Source organism: Lontra canadensis, unplaced genomic scaffold, assembly GCF_010015895.1.
Source record: "Lontra canadensis isolate GAN:19392208 unplaced genomic scaffold, GSC_riverotter_1.0 scaffold9, whole genome shotgun sequence".
NCBI classification, from domain to species: Eukaryota; Metazoa; Chordata; class Mammalia; order Carnivora; family Mustelidae; genus Lontra; species Lontra canadensis.
In genome coordinates, this window is record NW_022631003.1 from 2079583 (window position 1) to 2096748 (window position 17166).

Here is a 17166-nt window from a genome sequence, read left to right on the forward strand (position 1 = left end):
TTGACATAAAAATTTCCAAGTCAGCTGAGGTTCTTGCCTCTTTTTGTGGCAGGATTAGAAATACATCTGGTCTCTTTGAACACTACTTCTGAGAATATCACCGAAGGCATGTTTGTACTGCAGTTCTAAGGTGAAGACAGTAACATCCCTTATAGATTAGTTCTGAATTTAATTTCAGCAGACAGGTACAGCAGTGCCAGCTTGTTTATTTTGGAAATGGGATGACATTGGCAATAGCATTTGTTAAATCTCTACTACATGCCTCGTGTCTTTACCGAAGGATGAAAGTTTGGGCATGCAACATCTAAACTTGAGACTTGTTAAAACATAAGCAGTTCCCTAGGATATAATATTTAGCACAAGAAAAGCAAAATGCAGGATAGTCTGCATATCATTTGGATGATGCCATGTGTATGAAAATAAAGGAGGGGGGATTTCTTATGTAAGAAGAATACAGAAGATACAGAAGATTGCTTCCAAGTCAGAGAAATTGAAGAGCTGGGAACAGAGGACAGTGAGATTTGCACTCTTTACCCTTTCGTGTATTTTGAAATATGAACCAAATGAGTGTACAACCTCTTTGGAAAATGGGCTTTTTCTTCTGTAAAGTCCCTCTCTCAATAACTCACATTATCTTGTTCCAATCTTGAAAACACTACTGCCGCTTTAAACCCCAATGAGAGAACTGCTCTATGCCTTAAGACCTTCGGGTCTAGGATTTTGTTGCTACAGCAGATTCTCTTTTAAGGAGTAAAAAGTTGCTTATAAATACAATTGATAACTAAGAATTTATATCGACTCACTTCATAGATTATTTGCTAGAGATTTCCCATAATTTCATGGGCCTCACCTGTGGGGATATGCTGCTACCTTGCTTTCCTTTATCTATCCATACTGCTATCTAATTTGACTCAATCCTTTGACTGTCAACCCTAAATGTAGATTAGAATTGCATGGGGTGCTTTCTTTTATTTTATTTTAAAGTTCTTATTTATTTATTTGAGAAAGAGAAAGCATGAGCAAGGGGCGGGAAGGGACACAGAAGGAAGGAGAAGCAGACTACCAGCTTGGCAAGCAGCCCGACATGGGGCTTGATCCCAAGACCCTGGGATCAAGACCTGAGCTGAAGGCAGATGCTAAACCAACTAAGCCATCCACATGCCTTGCTCATGATGCTTCTGAAAGGTATCAGTGTCTGTTTCCCACTCCCAGAGATTCTGATATAATTGGCCTAAGTTGGGCCTATATTGTAATGTTTCACGGGTATCCTAAATAATTCTAATCTACAGCCTGGGTTGAAAACCATAGTCCTTAGATATTAGGCATTACCTGAGGTTAGGCAATACCACCTGCCTCATCATCCTAGAGGATGAGCCTGGAGCTCAACACGAGCCTTTTCCCACCTATTATAAATAAATGAGCCAATCCAACTATTAATAAAAAAAATATATACTGATAACTGAAATCTGACTATAGGGGGCCCTTCACTGAGAAAATAATTGGGAAGAATTGCCTCATTCTTTATGTCTTGCTCTATAAACTAGACTCCAGACTGTACCTATATATTATGTTTTATAGGACCTAGCACCCTGAACACAATGATCCTTTCTCCACAGTCGGGAAGAACAGCCCCAGGCCAGCTGCTGATCCTGTGTTGCCAGAGACTTCTGGAAGCTAAGTTTCAGTGTTGAGGGTTTTGTTTGGTTGTATCAAAGCTTGAAAGGATTTTATCTTAATCTTTTAGATGAAGGGTTTTTGACTGGACTTCGGGGAAGTTTATGAGTATTCTGATCTTTTTAATGTGTAGACATTCATCTTCCTAGGGAGATAAGTCAATCTGATCGGATTCTAAAAAAGGAGTCCTTAGCCAAGGTTTCTAGGCATGAGAGCCTCCCCAACATAGAAATCTCTTCAAAGATTTTCTGTCTAGATCTTGGAAACAGTGTGGCACCCATATTGGTAAGGAAGAAGTAAAACTGCCACTATTCGCAGATGATATGACATGATGCATATATATACAGACTCCATCATACTAGTAGTAGTAAATGAATTCAGTAACGTCATAGGGTACAAAATTAATACCCAGGCATCAGTGGCGTTTCTATACATTAATAATGAAGTAGCAGAAAGGGAAATTAAGAAAACCACTCCATTCACAATTGCACCAGAAAGAATAAAATACCTAGGGATGAACTTAACCAAAGAGGTGACAGACCTGTACTCTGGAAACCATAAAACACTGGTGAAAAAAAATGGAATATGACATGATTCACACTTTAAGTATCTTACCGTTTTGTCCATTGTACCTCAATAAAGCTGAATTTAAAAAAGAGAGAGAACTATCTCTTCTGGCTTGGTTCTTCCCCTGCCCTCTCCTGGATAGCTGAGAGTAGACCATATGGGGCCTTATTATGAGGCTACCCTCCAATGAATAAGCCATTGCTTCCACCCAGGTCATAAGAGTCCATCTGTCCCACTAAAAAGATGCTTACCTCTGAAAGTATTAGTGCCAAGTAAATGAAGCAGAGCATTGGAATTGGTAATTCTGCTGAGCTAATGAGGGCCTCTGACATATTTACCACTTTCAGCAGTCACAGAGAGCGTTTATCACTAGGGTAGCTGGTAGCTCGTGGCTTCAAGCAGGAGAGCGCTCACCTCTGAATTCCTCCACGCTGAGGAGCCATCACTGCTAACCATACTCAGAGACAAACTCAGGCTTTCCTTACTCAGAGTGAGTAGTTACACTTTGCTATAAGCAGATAAATTAAACGGCTTCTTGCTTTTATCACGCTAGCAGATTTCTGCCCAGGAAGTAAAGTGTGGCTATTCTCTATGTATGTTGCAATTCAGCCTGAGGTTGTACAAAGCCTGGCTACTCCACATCATCCAATAATTTACCTAAAATTACCTCCAAACATCCTAATATTTCCCCCATGTTTAAAAACAAAACAAACACAGACCTCCTATGGCATTGCTGACCAATGACACCTTACTTGCAAAAACTCTCTTCAGCTGTTGTCCTCCCAGACCTCCTTCTGAAGCAGCTGGCCCTGCTGATGCCCCCTCTTCTGGAAAGCCCCCTTCCGCTTCACGATACCATCTTTCTGATTCTCCCACTGCCTTGTTAATTTTTCCCTCACAGTTTTTATAGCTTCCCTTTCATAATCTTTACCTCTCTGTACCTTAATCACCTCAGGGACTCAAATTATGAACTCTTCTACATCCTCTAAATCTGAAAGTTCTTCTGATTTTTGAATTTCACCTTCCTGATACCATACAAATGTCCGAGGAGCAGCTTTAAAATTGACGCTACCAAAACTAAAAATACTCTTTCCCCCTCTACAAGCAGGAATGACCACAGTTCAGGTGGTAACCACCATTGTCCTCGCTAAAGACAGCAGAGCTATTCTCAACCTCTTACTGGGCTCTACCTTGCGATATCCACTTGACACCCTAATATCCTGCCCTTTCCTTAAAGGTCGCTGATACCCTGGTTCTGGCCACTAGCTGGCACTATTCGGTAATTTCCCAATTGTTCATCTCTAAATTACGGGTAGAGAGCCAGAGAACTTTGTTTCAAATCCCAACTCTGTCACTTGTGTGCCATTGGTAAAGTTACTTAATGTCTCTCATCTTCAGTCTCTATAGCTGTAAATAGGGACTGAAAATATTTATCCCATGGGTGTATAAGAGAAATAGTTATCTATCACCCAACACCCAATCAATGGTAGCTATGATTACTACAGGAACTACTTCACCCACAGAACTTTCCCGGTCTACTCTAATCCTAAACGTCCCATCAGATACTAGTAGACAGATTTTGAGCCAGGGTGGAATCCAAACTGCCACTTACCAGCTATGTAACCTAAGTCAGCTTGTTTAATAGCTTTGATCCTTATTTAGTTCCATCATCAGAAAATTGCATCAAAACGGGTACAAGAATTAAATGTAGAGTCTTTACCACAGGCAATGGCTCAATGTAATTTCTGAAGAAAGTTTTGTATCTTCTACACCGTGTAAGAAAGTTCTCAGTCAGGTGGTGTTTTGGTTTGTTTCCTTTCTGTCCTTCACATTCATCTTAGTTCTTTGACTATCTTGTCTGTGTTCAGGACCAGGAGTGTATCTGATATTTATTCTATTTCCTTATCAACCCCGAGGATATACTGAGCTCAAAACAGGCACAAGTAAACCGTGTTGATGGACCCACGACAGGAGCTGCACTTGCTTGCTCCAACATAAAACATGGGCACACAGAGAGAAAAATAAAGTCAGAAATAAATATTTTTGAACAACTAGTCATGTGAGAAATCTAAAAGATGCTGGCATCAGCTTTGTAATCTTTTCCGATTGAGAAGATCAAATTATATAGACTGAATCAGAGTAATAACTGTGTCATCATTTTTCTCCTTCGGTATATACATAAAAGTACATTGCTGTTATACTAGATTAAAAAGAATAAAGAAGGAAATCATTTTCCATTAGATAAGAGCGGGAGAAGACTCTGATATGTGCCTTTGACCGCACTACTTAGCCACATCATGGCTACTAGTCTTCAAAAGAAGCAATGTATCTCTGAGCTTGAAAGAAGCAAATCTCTGTCCTTAAAAAAAAAATGGATCATCAAATTCGAGAAAACCAGTTAACATGGGAAATGCAAAATTTTTGCAAAAAGAGGACAACTCTATACATGGAAGCAACAGTTACATTTTTAAAATGAAACCCTGAAAGGGATAAGAATTCAGAAGGTCCATGTGTGGAAAAGACATCACAGGATATCTTCATGGAGACCAGCAGGTCCAGTGCATAAAGAAGCAGGTGGTATGTGCATTGAAAGTACCTGTGGATGGTCTGAAGAGTGTTCAATACAAAAATAATTTGAAATTCATTAAAGTAGTATCCTCAATATTCTCAAACTTTAAGACTTTCAAACCGGAAAATGTTTTGACCCATGTATACAAAGTGATTATAATGATGTCTAAAATATGTGTATGTAGTCATATTTTACCAATTATACATATATATTGTGATATATTTTTTAAGATTTTATTTATTTGAGAGAGAGAGAGAATGAGAGAGAGAGCACATGTATGAGAAGGGGAAGGGTCAGAGGGAGAAGCAAACTCCCTGGCAAGCATGGAGCTCAATGCAGGACTCGATCCCAGGACTCCAGGATCGTGACCTGAGCTGAAAGCAGTTGCTTAACCAACTGAGCCACCCAAGCGCCCCATATATTGTGATATTTTGTGAGGCTTTCAAACTAATTCCATATACATTATTTTATCTGATTCCCATGCAAAAAAGGAAGTGTAGAGCTCATTCTCACACTAATCATTAGAATAGATAAAGGGTACCTAAATTCTTCCTTCAGGAAAAGAGGATTCAGTGAGAGATTATCAAGCTGAATATTCTGAAGTCTTCAAAGATATACACAGCTTATAAACTAGTAATGATAAAGCCCATCAAAAAGTAGAAGTGAAAGTTTATACATGTTTGGATAATGGTGAGCCATGAAATGTACTGATTTATTCACACATGAAAGGCTTCAGAGCCACTCTTATTTCACTCACCAGTTCTACTCTGAAAGGACAGATCCTTGAGGGGACAGATCACTGGGTATTGTCCATATATGTTACTCATTCTGTTAGGATCGACACATTCCTGTGCATAGATTCCTTTGCCTGGCTCTTAGAAGAGAATTAACATGCTCCAAAGGGAGCTGCCGTTAGTGCTCTGATGACTGCTGCAGAGTTTCCAGACTCTGAAGGAAGAAATGTGGACTATTTGAAAATTCAAAAATTCAAGCATTACGCTGGCTGGATTGCATAGGAATGAATGGTTGGTGTTTGTACTGTAGAACTTTATTCTGGGAAAGAGTAAATCCGAATGTTTGGATAGTAACAGCAGCTTATTATATCCTGGCAACTATTCTAAGGGCTTTTCATGATTAAACACTTAAATGATACATAAGAAAAGTACTGTTAATATTGATATTTTATAGATGAGGAAACTGAGGTTGAGAGCAGTTCAGCAACTCATCTGAGGCCAAACAATTAATAGGTAAAAATTTCAGTAATCATTCTATGGGAGTCTTTTTTTTTTTTTTTAAAGATTTTATTTATTTATTTGACAGACAGAGATCAAAAGTAGGCAGAGAGGCAGGCAGAGAGAGAGAGGGGGAAGCGGGCTCTCTGCTGAGCAGAGAGCCCGATAACGGGGCTCAATCCCAGGACCCTGAGATCATGACCCGAGCTGAAGGCAGAGGCTTTAACACACTGAGCCACCCAGGCGCCCATTCTATGGGAGTCTTAATCTGCTGTGCTTCCTCTCAAACATGAAAATTTTTCAGTAATTTAGAATGAAACCTTCAGTAAATGCATTTTAAGAGTCAGCATCACTTTCTAGGACAATAAACTGAAAGGAATTCCGGAATTAAAAGTTAAAACATATTACCAAATAATATATTTATTCTAGGAAAAGACATAATTGATTTGGAGAAGAGTCACCGAAGGACAGAATGGGGCGAACATGCGTCAATCCTCTAGTTTTAATAATGAAGAAATGGATTCCCGCAGAGGTTGAATTAATTTACTCAAGGTCATACAGGAAGATAAAAGCAAAACAAAATAAACAGCACAGATAATCTGACCATATTCCTATATCACAATTTAGAATCTTAAATCCTCTACTTCTAATTTATCATCTGAGAAGGTGGAATGTACTACATATCTTCAAAGTTAATTGCTGAATTATTAAGAGAGCCATCTGTCCTAGTTTACCTAGTGAGCGTACTAAGAGTTTACTGACATGGCTTGCTGCTCTAAGGTATACAACTTGTGAAAAGCAAACAAGTGTAAAATGAGAGCAAGCTTTCACTCCTTGAGGATCTCCAAAGAGACTCTTACTACGTAGACATGACAACTGCCGTATCAAGATCAAGTACATCAACTAGTTTATGACAACGCCAAATTAAACTGAAGGTGACCAATAACTAACATCCCATGCTAGGCAATAACTTAGTGAAAGAAAAGTAAGCGGTTTTCTTTCTTTCTTTTTTTTTTTTTTAATTTAAGGTAAAATCCATTTTAGTATATTTTGGTATATTTTGTATATTTTTATATACAAGCAGTTTTATATAATTTTCCTCAGATTTACTGACATATAATTGACAAATAAAAATTGTATGTATTTAATACATGCAACTTGGATGTTTTGATACATATATATACACTGTGAATAATCAACACAATCAAGCTAATTAATTTATCATCTTACATAGTTAAGATTTTCTTTTTCTTTTGTGTGTGTGTGTTTGTGGGGAGAACACTTGCAAGCTATCCTCTTAGCAAATTTGAAGAATACAATAGAGTATTTTAAACTAAATTAGTCATGTTGCTGTATATTCAATCTCCAGAACTTTTTCATCTTGAGTAACTGAAACTTTGTGCACCTTGGTCAACATCTTTCCATGCAAAAGCAAAGAAACATACATTCTTCTTAAGGGCATTTAAAACATTCTTCAGGGGCCCCTGGGTGGCTCAGTGGGTTAAAGCCTCTGCCTTCAGCTCAGGTCATGATCTCAGGGTCCTGGGATGGAGCCCCGCATCCCCCTCTCTCCCTGTCTGCCTCTCTGCCTACCTGTGATCTCTCTCTCTGTCAAACAAATAAACAAAATCTTTAAAACATTCTTCATCATAGATCACATGTTAGGCCACAGAACAAGTCTTAACAAATTTAAGAAAAGAAAAATCATTCCAAGTATCTTTTCTGACCACAATGGAATGAAACTACAAATCAATAATAGTAAGAAAAACAATAAAATTCATAAATATGTGGAAACAATACACTCTTGAGCAAACATTGGGTCAATAAGGAAATCAAAAGAAAATTTGAAAAGTATCTCAAGACAAATAAAAATGAAAACACAACATACCAAAACTTAGGGGATGCAAAAGTGATACAAAGACATGAAGTTTATAGCAGTAAATCCTGACATTAAAAAAAGACAGAAAGATCTAAAAGGAACTAACTTTACATCTCAAGGAACTAGATAAAGAACAACTAAGACCAAAGTTCACAGAAACAAGGAAATAATAAAGACCAGAGAAGAAATAAATCACATAGTTAATAAAAACAATAGAAAACATAACAATTAAGAGTTGTTTGAGAAGATAAAAATTGAATAATTTTTAGGTGTACTCACTAGGAAGAGAGAAGACTCAAATCAGAAAGAGCAGATAATGTAATGGGCACTTCAGAAATAAAAAGGCTCAGGAAGAACTATAATGGGGAGATGTTTGTCAAGTTAGTTGATTTCTTGCTTAGCCACACTACTGTCATTACAGAAGCCTGGGTTCCACTGTATCATGTAATCGAAATGTGTGCACAAGATACACATTGTCCATTAGTACCCAAGCAAAGACAAGAATAAAGAGGGCCCAGCCAGCTTTCTTTACCTTGAGAAGAAGTGTTGGGTTTTGATTCTGCAGATGACAGGCTTTTTGTTAAAGGGGACAAATACAAAACAGAAGAAAGAAGCCAGAAAGCATCTCTGAGTATAACCATCATTTACCGACACATACCAGATACACACATACCAGGTTGCTAAATTTGTTTCTACCGTCAGGTTCCTAGATTAAAGTGTTGCTTGTTTCATTTCTACTCTGACAACACTGCTGTACCAAATATGTCTTGGTCTGTATGTTATTGGGGTTAGGTCTGTTGGAATCAGCTCCATTAATAAAGTAAATTTCCAAAAAGTCACTGCTTATTTTCTTCCTCTCAAAAATAAGGACTGAATTGTTCAGAATTGGTTTACATATTTTAACTGGTCAGTCTAAACTGGCTTCTAGAGTTGCATACTTCAAATGCATCCAATTCAATGAATAACAGTAAATCTTTGCTTATTAAAAAAAATATAGCCTATTATTTAAGTTGTTCATTAAATTCTCTGGTAAAGATAACTAGAATTACATAGTCCTTCGTCATAGAAAATAGTCTTGACTTACAAAATCAAGTTGTTGGTTTTTATTTTTTTTCTTTTTCTGATCTTCATCCAGGCATTTATTTAACAAATATTTATTAGAACCAAACATATGTCAAGAGCAAAGCTAAGGACACCTATTACTGATTACATGCATATTCCAGGTTTTTGTGTATTTCTCAACTGGCACTGGACAAAATTCAAGAGACATAATGCTTATGTCATAAATGACTATATGTGAGATACATGTATTAATGCATATGTGTGTGTGTGTGTGTGTGTGTGTGTATGTGTATGTGTATCTTAAAGATTTTATTTATTTGAGAGAGAGAGAAAGAGAAGCAGACTCCCCAGTGAGCAGGAAGCCCAATGCGGGGCTCAATCCCAGGACCCAGCAATCATGACCCTAGTCAGAGCCAGATGCCTAACCAACTGAGCCACCCAGGTGCCTCTATACTTTAAAAAAAAAAAAAAAAAAAGGCTAGTAGCTGAGAATTGACAGTGAGAAAACACTACGATAATCTATTTCTTCTCAGACTTTAGAGCAGACAGGGGCAAACAAGCAAATCAAAGGGGCCTACAAAGTAACATGAAACAGGATCTGGGATCCAAGCCAGCGGGGGAAGCCTAAGGCGCTAACGAGAAAGGACAAGATTTGACCTAGTCAGAGAGGTCAAGGAGGGCTTCCATGAGGAGGAGACACTTGAGCTGAGGAATATATTTCAGGCAACAAATGGGCAAAAACCTATAGCAGGAAAGAGCATTATAAAACTTCTGGAAAACAGGAGCAGGCTGTGTCTTAGAAGGGAAGAGAGAGATCCAACAACCTTCAAGGGTTGAGAAGCCAAGAGTGATTAGGACTGAAAATGCCCATTAGCATTTGGAAAAATAGAGATATCCAGGGAAATTATCAAAAGCTGCTATAATGGGATGATGGCGACAGATGCCAACAGGGGAGGACTGTGGAGGAAGGCAAGCCTTCCAAGATGAAGAAAGTGTTCTAACTGCAAGGGGATAAGGGAATTGAGAATTTTTGTGGAATTTGTTGTTGTTGTTGTTTGTTTTAATGAAAGAAACAGAAATGTGTTACAAATTTGGTAACTACTGGGAAGCTATAGCCAAAGCAGAAAGCCAGGATTTCCAATGTTCTCGCCCTGCACATGCAGAGCTGTGTGTCCTCCACAGCAGAAACGAAAATCGTATTTTCCACTTGAAGAGTTCCTGTTGGAACACACATTGTTTCAGTTCAGGTGGGTGACTCTCAACATATTCAGAAGTTAAACTGATTTTCCAACTTAGAGATAGCCATTTTTGAGTTTTTTCAGCCAATGCAGTTATAGGTATGTATTAAATTCCAGAATATTAAAAAAAATGATCTTTGCTGAGAAAAAGGATTCATTCATTATTCATTCATAAAATATCATGAACGACTTACATGCAATAAGAGAGATGTTTTATGAACTCTAGATGACTTGGGCACATAATGAACTAGTACTTCAGAACATCAATTTTTGTTAAATCAAAATTCATCATTATATAAGAATATCATCACACTCACCAATTCACTATCTACCTTATAGCTCTGAAATGCTGTAATTCATTAAAAATGAAAATAGGGCACCTGGGTGGCTCAGTGGGTTAAAGCCTCTACCTTCGGCTCAAGTCACAATCTCAGGGTTCTGGGATCGAGCCCCGCTTCGGACTCTCTGCTCAGCAGGGAGCCTGCTTCCCTTCCTCTCTCTCTGCCTGCCTCTCTGCCTACTTGCAATCTCTGCCTGTCAAAAAAATAAATAAAATCTTTTAAAAAAATAAATAAATAAAAATGAAGATAAAACTTTGAACATACTGAGCTGTATATGACTTTATTTCTCTTTAGAAAAGGTCCATGAGGGATCTGTTATATTATTCTATTCACTATGAAAAGAATGTATTTTTAATTTTTAGTGGGAGATTTTAACTTCCTAAATAAAAAAACACTTATCAGACAAAAATAAAATAAGATTAATTTGATAATGCACCTAAAATTAGGGGACAAAGGAGGATGATCATTTTGTGGAGGTTAATAAATGTTTTTTTTCACTTGCTGGACTGGTGACAAGTCAGAACTCATTTTCAGTTTATTTTAGTTTTATTTTAATTAATCGAGCAAGTAAGTTTTTTCTCTGTATTGTGCAGCTCAAGTTGTCAACTAATCCCTTGACAAATGGTTCATTTACACAACAAATTTTACCTACCACCTGGAAGGCCCTGTGCAAAGCACAGGGTGGTGGGGTGGGGGGGGGTGGTTTACAGAAATGACAAACATCTCCTGTCTTCAGAGTTTCTAGCATCACAGCACTGAATCTGCAAGGTCAGAGAAATCGAGATGGTATAACAGAAGCACAGAGAACACCTCCATTGGCCTGAGGAAAAGCAAAGGAAATACCAGAGAGGAGATGATATTTAACTTGGTCCCTTAAGAAAAAGGACCACTTTGCAACATGATGAGAAAAGTGGAATTTCACTAGGAGGAATAACTCAATCCCTGTCAGATCTGCTCATATAAATGCCAGTATTATAGGATTTCTAAGTGGGAAGCTGAGTCGGAGGCCAGGAATCAGAGATAAGACTTGAAACACAGTCAAAAGTAGATGACGATCCATCAGTTGGATCAGGCAAATGAGTTTGAATTATGTTATTTAAGAGACAAGAGTTCTTTGAAGGCTTATTTTTTTTTAATTTTTTAATTAAACTTTTTATATGAGATAATTGTAGATTCACATGAAAACAGACCATGCACCCTTCAACCAGTATTCTGCGGTGCTAACAGCTTGCAAAACTGTAGTTGATCATCACAGTTGGGATATTGGTATAGTCGAGACACAGAACAGTTCCACTCCTTAAGGATCCCTCATGATGCCCTTCAGAGTCACAGGTGTCCGTTGTTAGTATACAGAATTACAGTTCATATCTGTGTGTTCTTCTTGTACCCTGACACCTCATTGAACTCACTTGTTCATTATGACTTTTTCAGATGTTCCATAATTTTCTACATAGATAATCACGCAGCCTCAAAAAGAAACATTTTTTTTCTTCCTTTCTAAAATGTTTTTCTGGGGGCGCCTGGGTGGCTCAGTGGGTTAAAGCCTCTGCCTTCAGCTCAGGTCATGATCTCAGGGTCCTGGGATCGAGCCCCGCATCGGGCTCTCTGCTCAGCGGGAAGCCTGCTTCCTCCTCTCTCTCTCTGTCTGCCTCTCTGTCTACTTGTGATTTCTGTCTGTCAAATAAATAAATAAAATCTTAAAAAAAAAAAAAAAAGAACTGGCCATTCCTTTAGGGGAGGATTATGGGGACAAATTCTCTGAAGTTTTTCCTCATCTTGAGAATGTCCTTATTACTTCTTTATTCTCAAAGTATATTTTGATGGATATAGGATTCTGGACTGATAATTCCTTTCTTCCCACACTTGAAAAATGTTGTGTCACTTTCCTCTGGCCTCTGAAGAAAGACCCTGTCATTCAAATGGCTTTCCCGGGATGCCTGGGAGGCTCAGCTGGCTTCAGCAGCTGACTCTTGATTGCAGCTCAGGTCATGATCTCAGAGTCCTGGGATGGAGCCCCGAGTTAGGCTCTGTGGCAAGTCTGCTTGAGAATTTTCTCTCTCCCTCTGCCCCCACCCCACACTCAATCACACACTCTCTCTCAATAAATAAATCCTAAAAAAAGAAAAAAAAAAAATGGCTTTCCCCCATAGGGAAGGTATCCTTTCTTTCTCCGAAGTCTCAAGATGACTTTTTGTCTTTAGCTTTCAGAAGTTTATGGTGTGTGTGTGTGTGTGTGTGTGTACACACGCGCGCGTACATGTGTGTTTCCGTAGATTAACCATTTGGAAGTTTACCCAGTTTCTTGAATCGAAAGATGCATGTTTTTGGCTAAACTTAAGAAGCTGAAAATTTTCTTTTTTTTTTTTTTTTTTCAGTGCTTTTTCGGCCCCTCCCTTCCTCCTCCCCTTTCATGACTCTGATGTCAAAAACGCTAGATCTTGTGTTATCATTCCACATGTCCCTGAGGCTCTGCTAATTTTTTTTTTCAGCTATTCTCTTCTCTTGTTCAGACTGGTAATTTCTATTGTTCTTCCAGTTCACTGATTCTTTCCTCTGCATTCTTCATTCTCGTATTGAGGCCATCCATTGGGCTTTTATTTTTTTTTAATTTATTATTGAATTATAGGTGACATACAATGTGTTATATTAGCTTCAGGTGTACAACACAGTGATCTGATAAGTTTATACATGACATGATCCTTACCACGAGAAGTGCACTCATGTACCATCTGTCATGATACATTATTGAATTATAATTGACTATATTCCTTATGTTGTACTTTCCATCTCTGTGACTTATTTCTTTGACAACTGGAAGTCTGTACCTCTAAATCCCCTTCACCTATTTCACCCACCCCATCCAATGAGTTTTAATTTTGGTTATTGTAATTTTCTTCCATATGGCTGCCCTCTATAATTTCTATACCTTTATTGTGACCTTCTATTTTTTCATTTCTCTCAAGAATGTTCAAATATCATATGGAAGCACTTTTATCATGCCTCCTTTAAAATCTTTGTCAGATAATTCTAACATCTCTGCCATCTCAGTGTTGGTCTGTATCATTTTTTTTTTCATCAGCTTGAGGTCATTCTAGTTCTTGAAATGAGGGGTAATTTTTTTTTTCATCAAAGCTTGGATATTGTATATATTATAATAGGAAACTGGCTCATGTTGACATCTTTCATTGCAGATGGCTTTACTTTAATTTCACTCCATCGAGGAAGGGACAGGAAGGGTTAGAAATCCAGATACTTCGTTTGGCCTCCACTGATATCCAACTGGGAGAATGCTTCTCACTGCTGCTGGCTGGGTTCCACTTCCAACAGTGGGCTTCCACTGATAACTCCCTGATCGGGGGAGGTAAATGTGCCCTATTACTGCTCCCTGCATGGCCTCCTCTGAAAATCACCCCAATAGGGAGGAAGAGGGGTACCTCATTATTGGTGGGAGGAGGTCTAAGTCCAGACTCCTATGGGCTTATCTGTCATTGCAAGTTTGAGGGGTCCTCATTACTACTAGGCAGGGATAGAAGTCTTGGCTCCCTAGTCAAACTTCTCTGACACCCTACGGGAAGATGGAGGGTTACTGTTCCTCCTTACAGCTCGACAAATGCAGAAGTCTAAACTCAGCTTTTGGTGGTGGTGGGCGGCGGGGAGAGACAGCGTGGGTCTTTCTGTGGTGTTTTCCTAGAGTAGAGCCATCTAAAGTTTTGTGTTTTACTTAGGTTGTCCCCTTCCTACTCCTTTGGCTTAAGAGATTGTGTTTCTTTTTTCCTTCTCTCTCTCTCTCTCTCTCTCTGTGTGTGTGTGTGTTTGGTTTAGTTTTGGGGTTAGTTTTTTTGTTGTTATCATTGGCATTTCTGTGTTGCCAGGTTTTTCAGCAGAAATCTACAATATACACAGAAAAACTAAAACCCGGGGTCTTAGCACCATGTTGATCCTTGGGCCCCAAGATCCCTAAAACCAGTTTCCCTTCTTCTGTCTACCTTTCTGTCTTTTCATGTTCTAGACATGCTTGTGACTTTTAGTTCTAATTGGAAGGAGGAATAGAGAAAAGTATGTCATTTTCATCTTTGCAAAAGCAGAACTCAATCCTTTGAAGGATATTAGGCAACAAGTTCTATGTTGGCTTTTGCATTTTAGACAGATAATTATAAGTGGGGAAAGCTCAGAAATTGGAGGTAGAATAGAGGTATCCTGGAAGGGCATTTAAAGGCAGAAACACCTGTTAGAACGTGCTATAGACTAATTATCAGATGATAACCTGAAATATACAACTGGAGAGCACAGGCGCAAGTCAGATCAGAAGCCAAACACAGAATATGTATCAGTCAATGACATACTTCTGCACGTTGGCTGAATATCAGCTTTGAATATATGGCAGGAGGCAGGGAAGAGAGAGAACACTTTTGATAGGTACTAAAACATAAATTCAACAAAGTATAATGAGTGATAGGGTGTGATATGTAAAGATCATGAAATCTGAATCACTCCTTAATTCTTAGTTCCGAGGACTGGCTGGGTACATGCAGGTACAATTAACAAAACTACAGAGTACATGGAAAGCACGTGGAAAGAAAATGAGTTTTGCAGGGAAGCATGGAAATGGTGAGTTCAGTTCACGTCATCTTGACCATACGGTGTGTACACACCATCCAAAGATGGGCTACCAGTAAGCTGGTGCTCATCAGGAAGCTCTGATATAGACAGGAGTAGCTGGAAACCTTGGTTGAATTAGTACTACTCAAATCCAACTGCAGGAAGATTACCTCCAAAATATAAGCAGAATGAGAAACGAAGACTAAGAATAATACCCTTATAAACCCTAATGTTTAGGACTAAAACAAGAGAAACTGAGAGAGGAAAGGAAGTCAAGCTGTCTGAGAGAAGAACAGAGAAGTGGAGCTCAATGTGGTTTCATGAGAATTCATTGCGTTTAGGGTGTGCTATGCACTGTGCTGCAAGACTGGTTTCGGAGGGTCTCACGCTCTACTAGATATAAATGGATAATATCAAAGCAGTATGCTCGGCTCAGTGATCAGTGATAGACATATGCTCAGGGGGCAGCTGGAACCACAGAAAAGGCACAAAACAAAACCAAAGGCTGTATGAGGAAACTGAAAAGATGGTAACATCTAAGCAGAGTCTTCCAAGCATAGTAGGAATTAACCAGGTAAGGAAAGACACAGGAAAAGTTATGCCAGAAAGGAGAAACAGTACAACAGCAAGAGGGCATGGAGCTCAAGAGGAGAGAGAATTACTTGCAGGAAACAGCGTGCTGATGCACTGAGAGAGTGAAAAGAAAATCAGACTGAAGACCTTTGACTTGGTCATTTATGAAGTCAATGTTGACCTCTGCTGCGGTAGATTCTAGGAAGTGATGTCGACAGGAATTGCACCACAGTGGGATAAAGAGCAGCTAGAAGAATATGAAATTCACACAGTGTGGATTTGGTACTTTTTTCAAGGAGCCTGGTGGAGAATAAAATAAAGATGGGATAGCTAGAAGTGGGCAAAGGTCTAAAAAGCTTTGTTTTACTATCAGAAAGAAAAGAAGATGTTTACACAGTGTATTAAAGAAACCAGAGTGCAGATAAAGGGTTTTAGAATGTAGTTATTATATTTAATCTTTTATATAAAAATACTTATAAAGTATCTACTCTTCTTGAGCACATCATTCCAGGATAAAGACAAACAACTGAGCCCCTATTATTTATTTCAAATAAACTAAAAAAATAATAAAAGGTTGACGGTAAATGCACAACAATATATTCTTCAGCTCTAAAGGCAACCTAATACTTTCAAATATAAATACTTAGAATGGCACCTTCAGCTCTGTTGCGTTTATGTTGCCCATACCACAGTTCATTATAAGTATTCAGTGTGGAGGTTTATTTTGTTTACTTCAAAGGGAATGATTATTTTTTAAAAACCCTTTTATTCTATTGCAATAACTTTAGTACAATACTTTCTAGAAATCCTTTCGGGATAGACATCAAGCTGATTAGTATGTGTTTTTCATAAAATAACTTTTACTGGTTTTAGTCACACAATTTAAGTGGTGGCTATTATTTTCTGTATCCCTTTCTCTTTTTGAAATCATATTTTTAACTGGAAGAATATATAAAAAAAAGTCTCCTGCCCCCGATCCAAATTTTTCTGTTCCCACTTAGACACTATTTCTTTAAAAGTTTCGGTAAAAAATAATTATCTTTAGGTGGTATTAATTTCATTTTATTACCTCATACAGAACTGTTGTGTTCCCATGTAGAAGGGGTCCATAACAGATATAGGAATGTCCGACAACCCAGCCTAAGTCAGAGGCTGCCCACCACACCTAAAAAACAAGAAATAATAAAATACATACATGTTCACCAGGGAAATGTGCTGTATCGTGAATTTAAAACCATGATTACCTCTCCAGGTTTAAGTCCATAGATAGAAGACATCGTCCAGTTTAACATCACAGCGTATCCCCCTGTGGGTCTCACAACACCCTGAAGGACAGAAAACGTGAAGTTAACATCACCAACCAATTGGTTCAAAGATTCTTTGCTTTCACATTATCCATCCTAAAGAGTTCCTGTTTAAATTATTTTTTTAA

General features: G+C 38.3%; 1 protein-coding gene across 1 annotated transcript in view; it reads right to left on the reverse strand.

Annotated features, from left to right (window-relative positions):
- The window catches only part of ACSS3 (acyl-CoA synthetase short chain family member 3), a 149802-nt gene that overhangs the window by 66252 nt on the left and 66384 nt on the right, over positions 1 to 17166 (reverse strand). The window contains exons 6-7 of the mRNA XM_032854687.1: positions 16979 to 17059; positions 16804 to 16899 (exon numbers count right to left, since the gene is read on the reverse strand). Of these exons, the coding sequence (XP_032710578.1) occupies positions 16804 to 16899; positions 16979 to 17059 (177 nt within the window). The remainder of the gene's footprint in view (positions 1 to 16803; positions 16900 to 16978; positions 17060 to 17166) is intronic.